At 39.0% G+C, this 17,167-nt stretch overlaps 2 protein-coding genes across 2 annotated transcripts in view; one reads left to right on the top strand and one right to left on the bottom strand.

Annotated features, from left to right (window-relative positions):
* Positions 1–17,167, bottom strand: part of FBXL13 (F-box and leucine rich repeat protein 13) — a 63,471-nt gene that overhangs the window by 32,705 nt on the left and 13,599 nt on the right. Inside the window, 3 exon segments of the mRNA XM_054399779.1 lie at positions 212–264; positions 13,256–13,391; positions 15,592–15,687. Coding sequence (XP_054255754.1) covers positions 212–264; positions 13,256–13,391; positions 15,592–15,687 — 285 coding nt within the window.
* Positions 2,876–8,591, top strand: LRRC17 (leucine rich repeat containing 17). The gene is made up of 3 exons (XM_054399771.1): positions 2,876–3,629; positions 7,432–7,587; positions 8,188–8,591. The coding sequence occupies exons 1-3, from the start codon at positions 2,876–2,878 to the stop codon at positions 8,589–8,591; spliced, it is 1,314 nt and encodes a 437-aa protein (XP_054255746.1).

Below are 17,167 nucleotides of genomic sequence, written 5' to 3' on the forward strand. Positions count from 1 at the left end.
CTTCCTGCAGGAACCTGCATGCAGCACAGTCCTTGAGAAGCATATGACCTCGAAATACTAACACTGTAATTATCATATCGTACAGCAAGTATTATATTATGTAGCAAGGTGATTCTGTAGCTTTTAAATGATTCTACAGATTTTAAAAGGATTCTTTAAAAATCATTCTTGGTATAAACAAGAGTTTGTGGGAAAAGTGAGGAGTACTCACACTTAACCCCTGGCATTCAGAGAGATTTAATTCTTGCAAATTCTTACATTCACCTAAAAAAAAGTAAAAGTCATATTAAAGGTGAACAGTTTGAACTCTCGGTGTATGACACAAATATCAGTATTCCTACTAAAATTTCAGCCCATCTAGGCCAATATCCTCACTGAAACCACGGCATAGTAGATCACTGAGAAGAAAGCACAAAAAACTAAGAGTAGAATACAAAGCTGGAGTAAACTGTCCTGAGGAGATGTCTTGCCTTACACTCTACCAACTAATGGCATAGGAGCTAAGTTCTTTTCAGTCCTATGTTATCAAAGGTCCAGGACGTTACTTAATTAAGCAATGTGGTATTAGAAAATGCCAGGATTAAATTGCCCACCTCAGTTTACCTATCCCTCCCATCCATAAATTATGACATTTTTTCCCCTGTCTGAAGGTAGAGGTGTAGCAATCAGATCAGTTGCAGGATCTGAATAAGCAGTTGCTTATTTTCTGCAGGTATGGAATTTCAGAGAATCAGCTGCCTGGGACAGCCTCTTCTCTGTATGCATAATCTCTTACTTTCAGAAACCCCTGTCTTGCAGATATTGTTGCAATTTTAACAAAACAATGACAGCTAGATGCCTGACACCAGAGACAACATTTACACACCCCTTCAGCCACTTTTCTGTCAAATTTGGAGCCTATTCTCCAGGGTAAAGCTCTAAAAACTCCAGTTAAACATAGCAATGCTTTTGCCTTAAAGCAATCTTTAAAAAGAACTGATCTGTCTAAACTGAAATGAAAAAAATTGGCTTGATACATCCTTATGTACCCCCAAGTTCTTTTTCTGCTTTTTAGCCCTCTTGGACAGAATAAGTTATTCTACCACCAGAAAGATGAACAGTTCTAAAATACACAGGGAATCCCAGTTAGGATTCAAGTTACTAAAACACATGATTAATTTACATTGACTAGCACACAGCTGCCAAAAAAAGTAACAAACCAAATGTCCTTTTTTCATGCAAGGGATAAATTGTCAACACTCATTCTCATTGTGAAATAACAGAACTCAAATGCAGGCAGACAATGGCAGCTACAGGAACAAAAGGAAGAAAACAGTCAATGGGTTTTCAAAGATACTGTTAACACTGGCCACATGGATCAGAGGGATGCAGTAGGAAACATAGACAGGATTGCTCCATCTGTCCCGATAAGTAAGAACTGCACACATACTAAGAACACCTCGCAGTCAAGACATGGTTTAAACCATCTAACAACTAGTTTGAAAATTAATCTTTTATTTTCATTTAAAAGATTTTTACCTGATATTAGTGGATTTATTGTGCCACCTTTCCTTCAGATAAAAAAAATAAACAAGTTTTTCTAAGTCCCAAACAATGGTGGCTTAGAAACAGAACAGCCATGCAATGACCTGCACTCAAGATTAGTATTCAATACCTTCCCAGATGAAAAGGTCAAAACAGACTGAGAATAATGCAAAGATGTCCACAGTCATGCAGAGACAGTAACTAAGAAGTTAAGGCAAACAGTGAAAAATTTCAAGATAGTTCCAGAACGAATTACACCAGCAGTAGTAGGAATTGTGTGGGATAGGAAAAAAAAAGTTAGAAAATACAAAAACCTGAGGAGTTAAAACGCTTCTAAGGAAACACAAGCTTGTGGCCCAAATTCACTGAAAATTAAGGAAAAGGGCAGTGCACAGGAGTCCTACAGGAATTTCAGGAGGGAACATAGGCCAAAATATTATTAAAAATACTGAGGCAATTTGGGACATGTTAGCAGAGTGCAGTCCTTGCCTTCCCCTACAATAATTCATAATGATTGTGTTTGGCTTTCTTGGAAAAGCAAAAGCTTCTGGCTTACCCCTCTGCACTCTCCCTCCTGAGGAGGTCCAGATCTGGAAGTGGTTTGCAACAGGCCACAGCCAGGATCTGTAGGTTCTCTTTGCCTGTGCTCAATAACATAGAGCCTCACAGACTCTTACAAAAGACTATTTATGGGTCCTCATCAGAGCACTTCTGCCAACTTTGCCTACTTGTCAAGGGCCATGAGATGCACTTGGTAGTAGCAGGGCTAGTTATGATGAATTGGGACTCAACCTTTTCATAGCCCATACTTGAGTGCAGTCTAAACCTGCATAACTTTCTCTAGTTTGGCTCTTGTGTGTGTTCCAATGGGTCAAAGCCAGAAAGCTGGAAAGTATCAGCTTCCAGCTCCTCCTTCATGCTCATCTTCCAAGATGAACTTAAATACAAAGAAGATTCAGCTTGATGCTGTTTTCCTGAATATGCAAGACACATCTAGCAAAAATCAGTTAGAAATGGGTTCATATAGTATCCCATGTTTAATCAAAATGAATGACAGCAGACCAGAGACAGCAGAACCAACAAAAAAAAAGATAGTCCATTAAATCTTTAAAGTATTTGTACTCCAAGTAGTGTCATGATTGAGTACTTGACTAAATGCTGTGTGTTATGTACAATCCTCTATGAAAATGCCTGTTTCATCTTGTTTAATGTTTTACTTTTCTTCCAACACAGGGATCCCACACACCCCAGGTGTGCCTCCTCAGATCTGTACAACACTGACTTAGACTATCCAAAAATTTCAACTCTTCCAGCTGTCATAGAAAATACTTGGGCCCAGCTGAATGCCAGGATGCAAGTAGTTACTATTATACTACTACTCCTTCTTTGTAAAGCATCTGACTGTAGGAAGGCAAGGAACAGGAGTCCGAGAAACCATGGAAGGGAAAACATCTTAAGGAAAGCACCTAGCACTGCTAAGCGCAGTGCCAGAGGCTTCCCATGTGAAATATACACTTATCTTCATGAGAAATATCTAGATTGTCAGGAAAGAAAGCTGAGTTTTGTGGCACCTGATTGGCCAGAAGATTTAAAACACATGCTGCTTGCAAGAAACAGGATTCGTAAACTGAAGAACAATATGTTTTCCCAGTATAAAATATTAAAAAGTCTGGATTTACAACAGAATGAGATATCCAAAATTGAGAGTGAGGCTTTTTTGGGGTTGAATAAGCTTACTACACTCTTGCTTCAGCATAACCAAATTAAGAGTTTATCTGAGGAAATTTTCATTTATACACCTAGTCTAAACTACCTGCGTCTTTACGACAATCCGTGGCATTGCAACTGTGAACTAGAAACTCTCATTACAATGCTGCAAGTTCCAACAAACAGGAATCTGGGAAATTATGCCAAGTGTGTGCACCCAACAGAACTGAAAAATCAAAAGCTAAAGCAGATAAAAGTTGAACAGCTGTGTAATGAAGAGGACAGGCAGGAGCCTCAAAACATAAAGCAGAAGCCTGAAGCTGTCAAACCAGAATTTGATTCCTCTTTGTGCCATATGTATGTATTTCCTGCACCAACGCTGAACTGCCAAAGGAAAGGTTTGTATCTGTCCTTGTAACTCCAGGAATTATTCCAATAGTCTTGCTCCTTTACTACATCTATCCACAGGTTATTTACAGATACTAATACAATACTAGTACTTGCTTTACTTAAACTAATGCCATTAATTGCTTTTCTCTCATAACAACAAGCAACAAGTAGGTTTTTTTCCTGTGTTTTCCCTCTACTCTGCAGTCCAAATCTCACAGACCGGAATTCTTTAGTGCTCCAGTATGAGATATCCAACACAAATCAAGGCAAATAAAATTAAGCACCTACTCAAGCTGTTGAAGGACCAGCACCTCACTAGTCTAATTTTACAACTATAAACACACTCAACACCTAAATTACAGCTGTGCTGAAATTGTTTTAGTGGTAGAGAAAAGAACAAAGTGTATTTTCTCCTTCCAAGTATACAAACACAAAGATAGCAACAACTTTGACAGAAATGACCTGTGAAGCAGGACTGGAGCAGGCAGCTGTGCTCTCAATGCCCAAAGGAGAGTCTTTGCACCCTCACATTTCTGGGCAAGATTTCTTCTACTAAAGGAAGAAATTGTATGCTTGTGTTCATAAAGAAATACCTCCTTCGTGCTCTTCCTCCCAGCACCAAGCAAACATTTCAAAACTGAAGTGCCTTCAAGAAATGCTTTTCAGACACTTGGATCCATTCCATTCTGAAATCCTTCCCAGGCTTCTAAAAGTCACGGTTAAGCCTTAAGGGTAAAGCAGCTGGGGCACAGAGCAACACAGAAGTGCACATTTATTCATGCTTTGTATTTCCCGTATTTTATCCCATGATGAAAAAAAGCAAACAACAAAACAATTCAGAAAAGGGCCATTCTTTACCATCACAAATTTGAAAAGTATAACTAGAAGTAGACAAACTAGAGAGGAGTTTTTTTTTCCCAGCTTCTCTACAGCACAGGCTACAATACCAGACCATAGTTTGCCCAGTTGTTTCTTGCAAAGTGTTTGCTAAACTTTTATTTGCCTTACCAGTGACTTACGCTTATGTAACAACTCTGTGTGCTCTTATTCCTGGGTCTTAATGCCAGTGACAAGCAGAGAAGCCAGTATAAGGAGGCAATACCTAAGTATAAAGAATTAACCATTTTGATATTTGATTATGTGGTTTATCATGTCATCATGTCAGAAGAAACAGCCCACATTTTTCACTTTTTTCCCTCTGTTAATACTTTCTCCTTCCTATGGCTCACTTTTATCTCTCTTCTACCATGTAGCAACTACAGACTTTTTATTAAAGATTTATGCTTTTTTATTGGCTAACATTTATTAATTTCTTAATGTTTACCTACTTTACCTTTCCTTGAAAACAGGATCTTAATTAATCAATTACAGACTGTAATCTTAATTATCTTTAATAGGTTTTTAATTATCTCATTACCTTATGGCTCCAGTAAACTGTACCACTGAAAAAAAACTCAGTATAAGAATCATAGAATTGTTAGGGGTGGAAGGGACCTCAAGGATCATCTAGTTCCAGCCCCCATGTCATGGGCAGGGACACTTCCCACTAGAGCAGGTTGCTCAGAGCCACATCCAGCCTAGCCTTAAAAACCTCCAGGGATGGGGCTTCTACAATCTCCCTGAACGGACTGACTTTCTGGCTCTCCTGATTTAATCGTATCAAAGGGATGAGTTGAATATAAGAATATTCAACTCAAAATTTTTGGCAGGGAAAATGTTACTTTTTTCTCTCTACTTCATAAAACATTCAGTATGGCCTGCTCTTCAGGCAGTTTCACAGTCTTTTACAGCATTTTAAAATATGTTTTACTGTCTTTAGCACTAATAATGAAGGAAGAAAGTTACTTCAACCTCTACATGACTGTACTAGAGGGTACAGGGACTCCTTCTTAAGCTCATGAATTAAGTCTGTCAGTGCAGGACCTCCTGACTGTCTGGCATGGACACATTGAGAATATTCAGTATCTTTTAGGAAGTATCATATCTATTGTGCATATGCTTGACAGCTGGATGCAGACATCCCATGGACATTTGGGATTTCTGAATACATGGCAATCTTTGATGAAAGCCTTGCATTTACTGTCTTAGCATACGATTGCTGTGCAGCAGATGCACAATTTCACTGGAATTTTCATCGGAAACAGCAGTATAATGCACTTAAAATCCTGGAAGGAAAAGAATTCTCTATATTCACATAGACAAGAGTAGGATGGAAGATGCATTGGTTGCCAAAGCAGTAAGATGACATGAAAAGCTGTAACCCATTATTTCTTTCCAATGAAGCAGATGGAGTGACAAGCAGTGTACCAGTACCATGTATCTCTAAGAAGACAGGACAATAGGTCAGCAGCTATCAGCTGAAGTCATTTAAAAAGCATCTTAAAAATACATATAACCATGTGCATCTTCTCCTCTGAAGAACTTGTCTCATCAGAGCAGTGATATGCCACATCTTTCAGTACTTCAGAATGAAGATATCGTGCATCCTTGATCCTGTCTTACAAAAAACCAACAAAAGTTGGAAGCAAATGTACGTTCTGTTTGCTTTTCTGCAAAAGAATTTGTATTTGCAAGAGCAGTTGAAAAAAATCTCCTTTCTAGTACTGCCAATCTCTGCAAATCTATATTCAAGTATTAATTGCATTAATTTGGTGATAAACAGGCCCTGAAACTTTCACATCTGCACAAGCAGCAAGCATTCCAGCCAGAGCAGGCTGGAGCAGTTAAAGTATTTATGTATTTATAATACCAAAGCCCTGCTCCAAATCAGATCTGAGGCTCTGAAATGTCACTTTAGCCTCAAGAACAGCTGATGCATTAGACATTTCAGACCTCCAGAAGTACACTTACAATACACATTTAAGCACAGATCTAGAAGCTGCTTGCTTTCATTCAAAGATGGTTAAATAAGAGATCCACTCATCTTCTTGTAATAACAGCCCAGGATCAGAACACTCATTGAGCAAACACAGTCCAGGAGATTAGGTTTATTAACATTATCCTGAGAGGATTCAAACCACAGTTTGCTCTTCTCAAGAATGTGTCCTTACCACTGGACTAGAAGCTGCTCTTTCTCTAACTCTTTTGCAAGGAACACTGCAGGGATATGCACACAGGTGGCTGAAAGGGGCTTGGCTGCCTTGATGATGCCAGTAGGACCGAGAGGTAGGACACAGAGGTAGGTAGACAGAACTCCACTGTACTGCCTGCACATAGAGTAACTGTAAGTATCATAACACACATGAAATCTGAAACAGTAATAAAGCACTACACAACTCTAGCTACAGCAGTATAATGACAAACATTACTATAAATACTGCAACGACTAGCATTTTTATACCTGATAACACCCAAAACGTTTCACCTTTCGGCAGCACAAAACAAGATATGAAGGACAGCACAACAGGGGTTGATTATGGAAGATGTCCATATACCAGTGAACATTTTTTATAGTTACTCTGGTTTCAAGCTCTTCACACATACTTTTATCAGTATATTAGCTTCAGTACCTAACTGGCCCCTATGTCAATGAATAGTACAGTTCTATTAAAATAAAAATACAGACCACAGAAGGAGGCTTTTACTACAGGCACTAATGAAGGGAGAAACTTGCACATGAAAAGTAAAGATATAAGCAAATTGATGAATTCAGAAGTTGAAAAAACACACTGCCAGTGGAAGTGGGTATAAGAGGAAAGAAAACAAAAAAGAATGCTAGACTGACAGAACTTTCTGTGGCATGCAACCGTGATACCTAAACAGTGAAAATCATCTAAGGCTGACACAAGTTATGTCTTTTTCATTTTTAAGATTTAAAGAAAGTTCCAGGTAACATACCTCCAGACATAGTTAAACTTGACTTGTCCAACAACAAAATTAGACAGCTACGCGCCAAAGAGTTTGAAGATGTCAGTGAACTGAAGATACTAAACCTGAACAGTAATGGAATAGCTTACATTGATCCTGGTAAGAGTAAATTTAAATATTGATTTGAAAGGGAGTTGTGTTTTATTGACTATAGACTGTGATAACATGTCTATCAGATATAAATGGTGGAAAAGGATTTAAAAATCTACATGTTGGTGCAAATTTTACCTTTCGTAACACTCGACTCATGAAGCAATGATTTGCACTGTATTTCATACATTCATAGAACAGCTTGAGTTGAAATGGACCTTAAATATCATCCAATTCAAATGTCCTTGCCATGGGCAGGGACACCTTTCACTAGAGCAGGTTGCTCAAGGATGAGCTTTTGAGGTCCCTTCCAACCCCTAGCATTCTCTGAAGGCTTTCATGAGCAAATCAAGCATTCATTCACCTTCACTGTCCCTCCTCTCCCTTCACACACGCTAATTCCGTGTTTATAACTTTACCAGCAGCACAAGTCCCCTAATGCAAATATTTTTATACTAATACATCACTTATCAAGGCACAAGCCATATTTTAAAGCTCAGTCTCTGAAAAGTCTTTCTGTAGCCTTTGGCAAAAGAAAAAATAGTAAATGTATTATTATGAAAATGTTCTTATTTAGAAGGTACTAATAACTATTTTTCTGTTAACTAGCTGCTTTCTCAGGCCTCAATAACTTAGAGGAGCTGGATCTATCAAACAACAGCTTACAGAATTTTGAATATGGAGTACTAGAAGATCTTTACTTCCTGAAAATACTGTGGCTGAGAGAGAATCCTTGGAGATGTGATTATAATATTCATTACCTTTTCTACTGGTTGAAGCATCACTACAACGTTCATTACAATGGCCTTGAGTGCAAAATGCCTGAGGAATACAAAGGCTGGTCTGTTGGAAAATACGTTCAGAGTTACTATGAGGAGTGTCCAAAAGACAAGCTGCCCACTTATCCAGAAACTTTTGATCTGGACAAAGAGGATGAGGAGTGGGAACGACACAAAGAACAATCAGTTCAGACAGTGAAAAAGCATGGTGTGATTGTCACTGTGATAGGCTAATAAGGGAATATGCTGTGGGGTTTTTAGTACCTTGGGATATTTGACTGACAAACCCACCTTGTTTACATTTCTTGTTCATTGTACTGATGGTTTGTAGGACTATCTGCCTACAGAGATTTACATTTATTGCAGTTAGTTACAAAATGGCATTAGTTATACAGCATCCCTCATCGAGTAATTGTTTATGACAATTTGTTCTGGACATTCCTATGAAATACCTTGCCAACTATTTGAAATTATGTAGTGGAAATCAATAGACACAGATGTGCAGAATGTAGTGGGCAGGAGCTGGCTTGTGTTTGAATACAGGTTATGTGTTGACATGGACTTACTGCAGGATTGTGACCAAGACACAATCTTCTTGAATGTAATGACAGGGGTTTGTATCCATCAATTTCCTGAAATATTCCCTGAAAACTTTTCTAAGATTTTTGTATCAGTTTCCTGTTTTTTACTGTATATGAAAAATCAAACTGAAGACAAATCTTAAATACAGCTCTAGAAAACCAGGAACGGCAGTCGTCATACTGCTTAGGAGTCAAATCCAGAACTGGGGTTCTATTTACTGATTCACCGGTGTTCCTGCTTAGTTAATAATTCTGCCTCTTCCTTACTCGACCTGCTTAAAACCAGGAGTAGCCAAGATGTGGTTAGTTCCCAAGACCCAGCTCCACACGTTCATATTTGCCTTGAGTTTTGCAGAGGCAAAGCTAAAGTCTTTCTAGGATGTGTTTTAGGTTGTTGTGTCAGTTTGACACAGATCCCAAAATATCACTTTAGGTGAAGATAACCAGTGAAGACTGATGTGGTCATTACCAAACATGGCAGTGCCCATACAAACTGAAGGTCAGTATGCCTTGGAGCACTCACCAGATGGCTGGTGCATTCTCAAAGCCCAGCTCACTTCTGAAACACACATTACAGCACCTCCTATCACACAACTGCCTATGTGAATGTACATTCATTAAACACTGTGGTTATGCCAACACCATGGCACAGAACTGTCCAAAGGCTCCAGCTGAACATACAGTGTCACTAAAGATAAAACTCCTTGCTACATAATGCACTGTTTAAAAGTTCTTCGACAAAAAGAAGCCGGTTTTAGTGAATTCTTAGCTTTTGCAAAGATTGGGCAGGGGTAATGCAGGCAAACACCTTCCTCTGACAATGTCTAGCAGCAAATTCCCTGAGAAAAGACTGTACGAGCTGGAAAAGCATAAAGAAACTATGACAATAGTATAGAAGAAGGCAGCCCAAGGAGAAATTTTTTTAAAATATATTTGAAAAGCATAATATGGGGGAAATTAGTAACAGTTGGTCAATACTTGCATTAGAGAGTTCATTGCCATTTCTCTGAGCTTCTCCAAAATGCACTGTAAAGTGCACCCTCCATGAAACACCACAAACACTTCTGTGTGTAAAAGAAAACCCTAGGCCTTCCTCTTCCTTTGTATGCTTTTAAAGTCCATTTTTTCAGTAATTTGTCTCTTGATTGCCCTTTTTCTCTGTCCATGCCCAGGAAATCATTGGATGCTAGCGCACTGCCTTCCTGATACGCAACATCTGAACAGAGTGCTGCCTTAAGGGATGACCTAAAGAAGCAGTGTCCTTTTCTCTACATAGCACACATGGAACACAGAAAAGATTCTTTTGTGCCATATTTTGCCATGACAGGGTGCAGGAAAAATGGGCAGGTCTGTCCATACTATGAACACTACTGGGAATAAAACACTTGAGAAGCTTCAGAGGAAATCTTAGCTCCTGCACTATGACCAGCAACTTTCAAACACAGTTCCAAGTCACACATGGAAGTCAAATGATTCTCTAGAGTCAATGAGTGCATGGAGTAACACCACAAACAGCTGAGATGTTATCCATGCATCTCATATACTCATGTTTCTCTGGCACAGTAATACACCAATTTGCCAAAGACTGTGTGAGTTGGAATCGTGCACCATTCACATGTAGATATAAAACACACCTGCACACACTGCACACCAGAGCTGTAATACATAAAAACAGTTCTTTAAAATTGCAGCTAATTAATTTACAAAAAAATCTTAACACAATTAGTCAAACAGTCCTAAAGCCCATTTAGCATCACTGCTGTTTTACCACTAAGAATGAAAACATGCTGCCAAAATCTTTGTCATCTTGGATTTGTTTAAAAAGATGAGGTCAGAACTGCAGCTTGGGCAAGTGCAAGTGGAAAGGGTCATCACATCTGTGGACTGTAACTGAGCAGACACTTCAGTGCAGTTTGTTAGCTGAAGAAATGTCAGAGAATTTCAATATTGTTTTCAATCACTAACAAAGGATAGACCAACGGGTTTGCAGCAGTTTTAAACTACCCACAAGAGTTTCAAAAGAATGGCACAAGCATTCTATAGGATCAATAAGCTTTTACAGTTATTAATGTTATTAATGTTATTAATCTAAATAAGCAACTGACAGATGTTTACAATTAATAGCACTGCACTGAGGAGATGAAAATTAACAAAATCTTTGATTTGGAGCCTAAGAAAACATAAATTATCAACAAAAAATGGAAAATATGTTTGTAGATACATAAATGTAATGTCTTTGATTTGCAAGATAAATGAAAATGGATGGCAGTCAACATACTGGTCTCATCTCACAAGTAACTAATGATAGAATAAGAAGCAATGGCCTCAAGTTGCGCCAGGAGAGGTTTAGACTGGACATTAACAAAAAAAAAAAAAATTCATGGAAAGGGTTGTGAGGCACTGGAATGGGCTGCCCAGGGGGGTGGCCGAATCGCCACCCCTCAGTCTTTAAAAGCTGTATAAATCTGGTGCTTGGGGACGTGGTGTAGTGACAGACTCAGTGGAGTGGGCAAAATGGATGGACTTGATGATCTCAGAGGTCCTTCCTGGCCTGGATGATTCTGTGATTCTATTCTATGACACTGATGCAACCAATGCTGATACTTCTAAATTAATTATTTCTACTTTATAGGATGTGACAGAACACTGTGATAGAACAGGCAAGGTGTATACAGAACTTAATTGTTCTTTGCCTGTTTTTAGCTCTAAACATGATAAACATTACTATAGTTTAAGTTTTTGTACTCAAATACATAAGGAGATCAAAATCTTAAAATGGATTTACATCTCCAAGCACAGCCTCCAGAATGGAGATGACATGGCTGTGTGAGATCTCTTTTGGCTTGCTTCCTTTTATTAGCTGCCAAAATTGATTATAATATTACATTGTTTCACTAAGCAACTTGCATGCTGATATCATTAAGCATGTTATTTTATCCTGTGATTTAAAAGCCAAGACCATAATCAAATATACTTTTTCTTCTTGGCCAATTGTTCTTCTCCATCACCACTCTAGAGAGCAAACTGTTCTCACCCATTGTTACAGTCACTTTCTAAAACAAAAGAAAACACGCTGGCATTGTTATAGGCTGCAGCATCGCTTTCAGTCATGTATCATCTGATTAACAAATACATTATAGTCAAAATACACTTCTGTTTGTAAAATAAAAACATTTTCATTTTCCTTGTTATGCATTTGCATTCAATTAAAGTGTAGGCTAGAAAACAGTCAATCAGTAACATTCTCCTGCTTGAGAAATTCTGAAGTTGTGCCAGGAATTTCTTGGGACCTTGCCTAGTTGCAGCAGAAGAGTTTTTCCTCACGAAAATACTACCAAGATACTTTAACACTCTTTGTGATAAAATGGCTGCATAACAGTTAGGATGCAGGTAATTCCTAACACACCAAGTACACTTTTACAGCTAGCACTGAACCACTTGATCAAAAAGGCTTTTCTTCCGCCTTCCCCCTTCTCTGCTCAGTGGAACATACAACTGCATTGAGAGAAAGATTACAGAACTGAAACTATTGCAAAATGCTGTCACAGAGGAATTAACTTCTGATCTCATGGCCACATGTACTTCTGAACATATTATCAGGGAGAACTAAGATGGTTTTCTACACCCAGGAGGATCCTGTTTTGGCAGTACAGTCAAGTACTTATTATTTGTAATAAGACAGGGGGACAATCTCTTCCGTACTCTAGCTGGCCAGACAACTCCTGATGCAGGCCAGGATGCTGCTGGCCTTTTCGGCCACCTGGGCACACTGCTGGCTCATGTTCAGCCAGCTGTTAACCAACAGCCCTAGGTCCTTCTTCAGCAGGCAGCTTTCCGGCCACTCTGCCCCAAGCCTGCAGTGTGAAGTTTACTATGAGGGTGACTGAGCATAGCTACCCAGGGAGGCTGTGGAGTCTCCATCCTTGGGAGACACTCAAAAGCAGTCTGGACATGATCCCAGGCAACCTGCTCCAGGTGGTTCTGTCTGAAAGTCTATGGCATTTGAGCTGTTTCAGCCAAGTGGACATCACTGGGCCTGGAGGCTGCGACAAAGGAAGCGGAGCTGCATTCAGAGTAATTTTACAGATCTCATACCCACATTGCTTCATTATGGCTGGACATAGAGAGAAGAATATAGGCAGTAAGAAAGGACAACAGCAAAGCACAAAGTGAAGACACAGTCTTAAGAGAGAATGCCCTGGGCAGCCTGATCTAATTGGAGGGGGGTTGGACAAGATAACCTCTTAGGGTCCCTTCCAACTCAATGCAATCTATGAACCTGTGAATTAAAATTTAAGAAATATATGTAACACTTACTGATACTTTTAAAGGTGGGCCAGTGAAGAGAAGAGCAGCCTTGAAGATTCAGACGTAATATATATGGACGCCACTTGTGCAAAACACGTACTGCTGTTTGGTCCTGAACTTTATTCTTCACTGATGAGAAATTGATCTAAAAATGTAAACAATTGGTATATAATTCAGTACATAAAATCAGTAGTACATGCAAAATGTTCATCATTACATTACAAATGTTTATTGTACATTTCATAACACAAGTTAATTACCCAAATACTTTGAAAAATTAATCAACACTATGCAGAACGCTTGGAAGCAGTCACAGTACCAGGAAGCCAGGGGTTCAAAACTTCTTTTGTTTTCTCACTTTCTTATTAGAATGTTGTTCTTAAATTAAAATTACCAGAAGTTTTAATACTAGTTCCACAAAGATCATCACAGTAACTTAAAACTAAATATAATAAAGGCTCCAGGCACCTACAAGCTGGGCACTGCATTGCTTTTTAGGTGTCCAGAGTACGTCCAACAACTCCAGTCTGAGCAAAGAATCTCCAAAATATACACAATGGCTAAGTACACCAGAAAGTTAAAGAAACTCACACAGAGAACAAGCAGCTGCCAGACAGCAGCATTGTAAAGCCCTCCGGAATTTCTTTACCTCAGCCAAGAGGGCAGATACAGGCCTCCAGCTACCTGAAAACTAGAGCCGATGTCTCACTTGGGGGACAGACAGCATATATGGGAGACTCAGGTCCAGATCTGTTCTCAGATTCACAGGATACAACTCTGCTCACCTTCTGAATCCCAAAAGGATCTCTTTAAGTGGAAGAGGTGCCTAGTATCAAGGCCTTGTGTTCACCAACAGGCTCTGCAACCTCTTCCTTCCTCTGGGATTTAGCTACCAGAGCTCAAGGCCTGCCCCTATACGGCGCAGCAGTGCAACCCTGGACAAGAATTGTGACAACAGTTCTTTGTGTGAAAGAACTGGATAAGCCTCATCAGGGTGTGCCTGATAGTTCATTAAGGCCTCCGGAGCTTTCTTCAAGTTCGTGCCCTACCCTGAGTCTTGGCTTGACTGACACTTTAGGCATGTCAGTGTCCAGCCATGTGCTTAGTTGACCCTGACTCTCACTCATGGATTTCACTTGCTGACTTGACTTTGGGGATGCCTCTTCACTACAAGGCTGACTGGCAGCTTCTGTGGGTGGCTAATCTTGGTTATTCTCACTAGATACACTCAGTATTCCTTGCTCAGGTTCTGGGGGCTGTGCCCTTGACAGTGAGGGAGCACTGCCTGTCATTCTAGCACTCTTGGCTTCCAGCTTGACTGCCCTTGCAGAGCAGCCCTTCTGCCTTCTCATAACATGAGCAGCTCTTGGAGAAAAGAGAGAAATGACCTCCTTGCTCACCATCATCATTATGAACTTTCAGGTCCACAAAAAAAGATACTTGTCAAATTAGACATTTCCAGGATCATGCAGAAAATGCAGAGGATATTTCAGACTGTAATTTCAGACTTGAAGGCCCAAAATATGACACTTGAAAAAATATGGCCTTAATCTTTCTTTGTACTGCTGATAAACAGCTATATATGAGGCACAAATACAGAGGCAACAATGCCACTGATTGAGGTGCCACAGTCAGTCTTAAGCCACTGCCCCAGGACTGGTGAACCTTGAGGTATTCCTTCACAACCTGAAGCCTCATGCCACTATTGAAGGCAACAGCAGTGAGCAGTGTGATTGCATTTTTAAGTTCAAGGCAAAGACAGAGTGTGTGTTTCAGATGTGGCCCCAAACAGCTCGTGCTAGCATGACAACATGATGTGTGCCAGAAGGCAAGCTGACTGGAATGCACATGCTAGGGAACTGGTCTGCTAGGGCAGAAGAAACAAGGCGGTACTTTGGATATTCTCACGTGTGCTGGAGACACACCTCAACAAACCCAAGGGTTCATGAGCATAGAAGTGAGCTGGCTTGCACTGCTTGTTCCAGCAATGACAAGAGTCTCTCTAGAACAAATACAAGGAGTCTCAGAGTGCCTGTAACTGAGTTTACATTCTCCTTGCACAGTGCCTGTTCAGGTTATCCAGAGAGCCTAAGCCACTTTACTGTCTAAACTTAGTGGGATATATCCAGGCCTTAATGGCAAATTCTCTTCCAGTTGTTGTGCTTTTACATTGGCATACCACACAAACCTTCATTTGAGTTGCTTCTGTTTTTTTCATGCATGTACCTAAGCAGAACTAACTGTGTTTTGGGGTAAAACTTTTATCCTAGATATTGAGCATTGCTCACTCTTTTTAAAAATTACTAAAATAGAAATAAAATATTGACAATGATTATCTTACTTACATCACTCCATAATGAACTGTTTTGAGTCAACAGCGTCCATGTTTGGCTAACTTGAGCACACCTTGCCAGATCATCTAAATTTACATAACGGAAAATCTACACCAGAAAACCAGACAAAGATGATATTAAAAGCTATGCAATAAGAAATGCTGATGTATTAAAGGATAAATATTCATCTATCCTAACAGTAAGAGCTATGTTCAAATCAAATACTTTTATCTTAGGAGTCTACGTGTACCTTTTATAGCAGAATGACAATAATTAAGAGCCTTAATAAAGTATTAAAATATGGCTTTGCTTAAAAGCTCACAAATTGAAGCTATGATGGAGAACGACAGGGGTGCTTCAAACCTGAAGGTTTTTCATGGGCTACAAGAAGTTTCATTTCACCTAAATTAAAACAACACTTGTTAAAACACCTCTCTTAAATCTATTTGAGACAATATAATTTGGACTAAAACTTTCTAAAGTAAACAACTACTTTTAAATTCAACTTGAAATTAATTATGAAGAATTTTTGTAGTTTCTTCCTCAGAGGTCTTTTTCAATTTAACTAGCATAATTTGGAAAATATATCTATAAATCTTTAATCTTAGAATATTAAAGTCAATTCTAACATGATGTTAAAATATTTTCTGTTTCAACCTATGGAAATTATCCAAGGACTACCATTTTTTTTAGTTAGAAAAGAACTAATCAAGGAGGAAAAACACTGATAATGCATCTTTTACCACTGGAATTTAATTACACAGGTAATACATTCAAGCCATTTGCCTGCTCCTCCCACAAGCTGCCTGTATTCATTTCATATAAACTACTTGAAACAAATTTGAAAAGCAGATTTTCTGGCTTAATGTTTTCATTCTCTTATCTTGGGAGCTTGTTATAACCGTACTTATTTTAAAGACATTTAGGTGGCTCAGAATGCAGTTGGGGACTTAGAAAGTTGGGGTTGTTTCAGTATAGAAATATGTAGGCTCTTTTCAACAGCAAATTCCTTCTATACACCCCATCCTTTTAAAGACTTGCATCCCGTGATAATTATAGTTGGTTTCATCACAGGTTTTCTTTAGCCAGAAGTCTGTTCAGTTTGGACATGTGGATTATTTCCTTAAGTTCAAAACTGTTCTAATTTAGAACTCCAAGGTATTTTGACTCAGCTCACAACAACATTTGAAGAAACGAAACTATATGATTCTCTAGAATGTGAAAGAAAATATTGACTGTATAACTATTTATGAATAGGGCTTTGTTTCCTATTAGAGGAACAAAATCAAGGCTTTCAATTTGATACTGTCTTGCTAGCACCCTCTGGAATCTTCAGTTCTGAAAGGTCTGCTGAAACATTTATTTCATGTTAGGTCAAGACCACAGTGGGCAGCTTTAAAGCACAGCAATCATTTTCTGTCAATACTCAACATTAAGGTATTGTGGTACCACTGACTCTTTTAGGAAACTGTAATTTACAAAGCAAATGGTTTCCAGCTGGTCTGAGAAAGGATCTCGTCCTAGCAGTAAATACAAACTGACAGATATTTTCCTGCATGAGAGAAGAACACAAAGCTGCAACAAATGA

The sequence above is a fragment of the Indicator indicator genome, chromosome 3 (genome assembly GCF_027791375.1).
Source record: "Indicator indicator isolate 239-I01 chromosome 3, UM_Iind_1.1, whole genome shotgun sequence".
Lineage (NCBI taxonomy): Eukaryota > Metazoa > Chordata > Aves > Piciformes > Indicatoridae > Indicator > Indicator indicator.

Bases quoted from the DNA above. Each gene is read 5' to 3' on its own strand.
- LRRC17 (XM_054399771.1), top strand. From the start codon at position 2,876: ATGCAAGTAGTTACTATTATACTACTACTCCTTCTTTGTAAAGCATCT. The intron at 3,630-7,431 runs GTTTGTATCTGT...TTCATTTTTAAG, and splicing joins GCTGAACTGCCAAAGGAAAG to ATTTAAAGAAAGTTCCAGGT. The intron at 7,588-8,187 runs GTAAGAGTAAAT...TCTGTTAACTAG, and splicing joins AATAGCTTACATTGATCCTG to CTGCTTTCTCAGGCCTCAAT.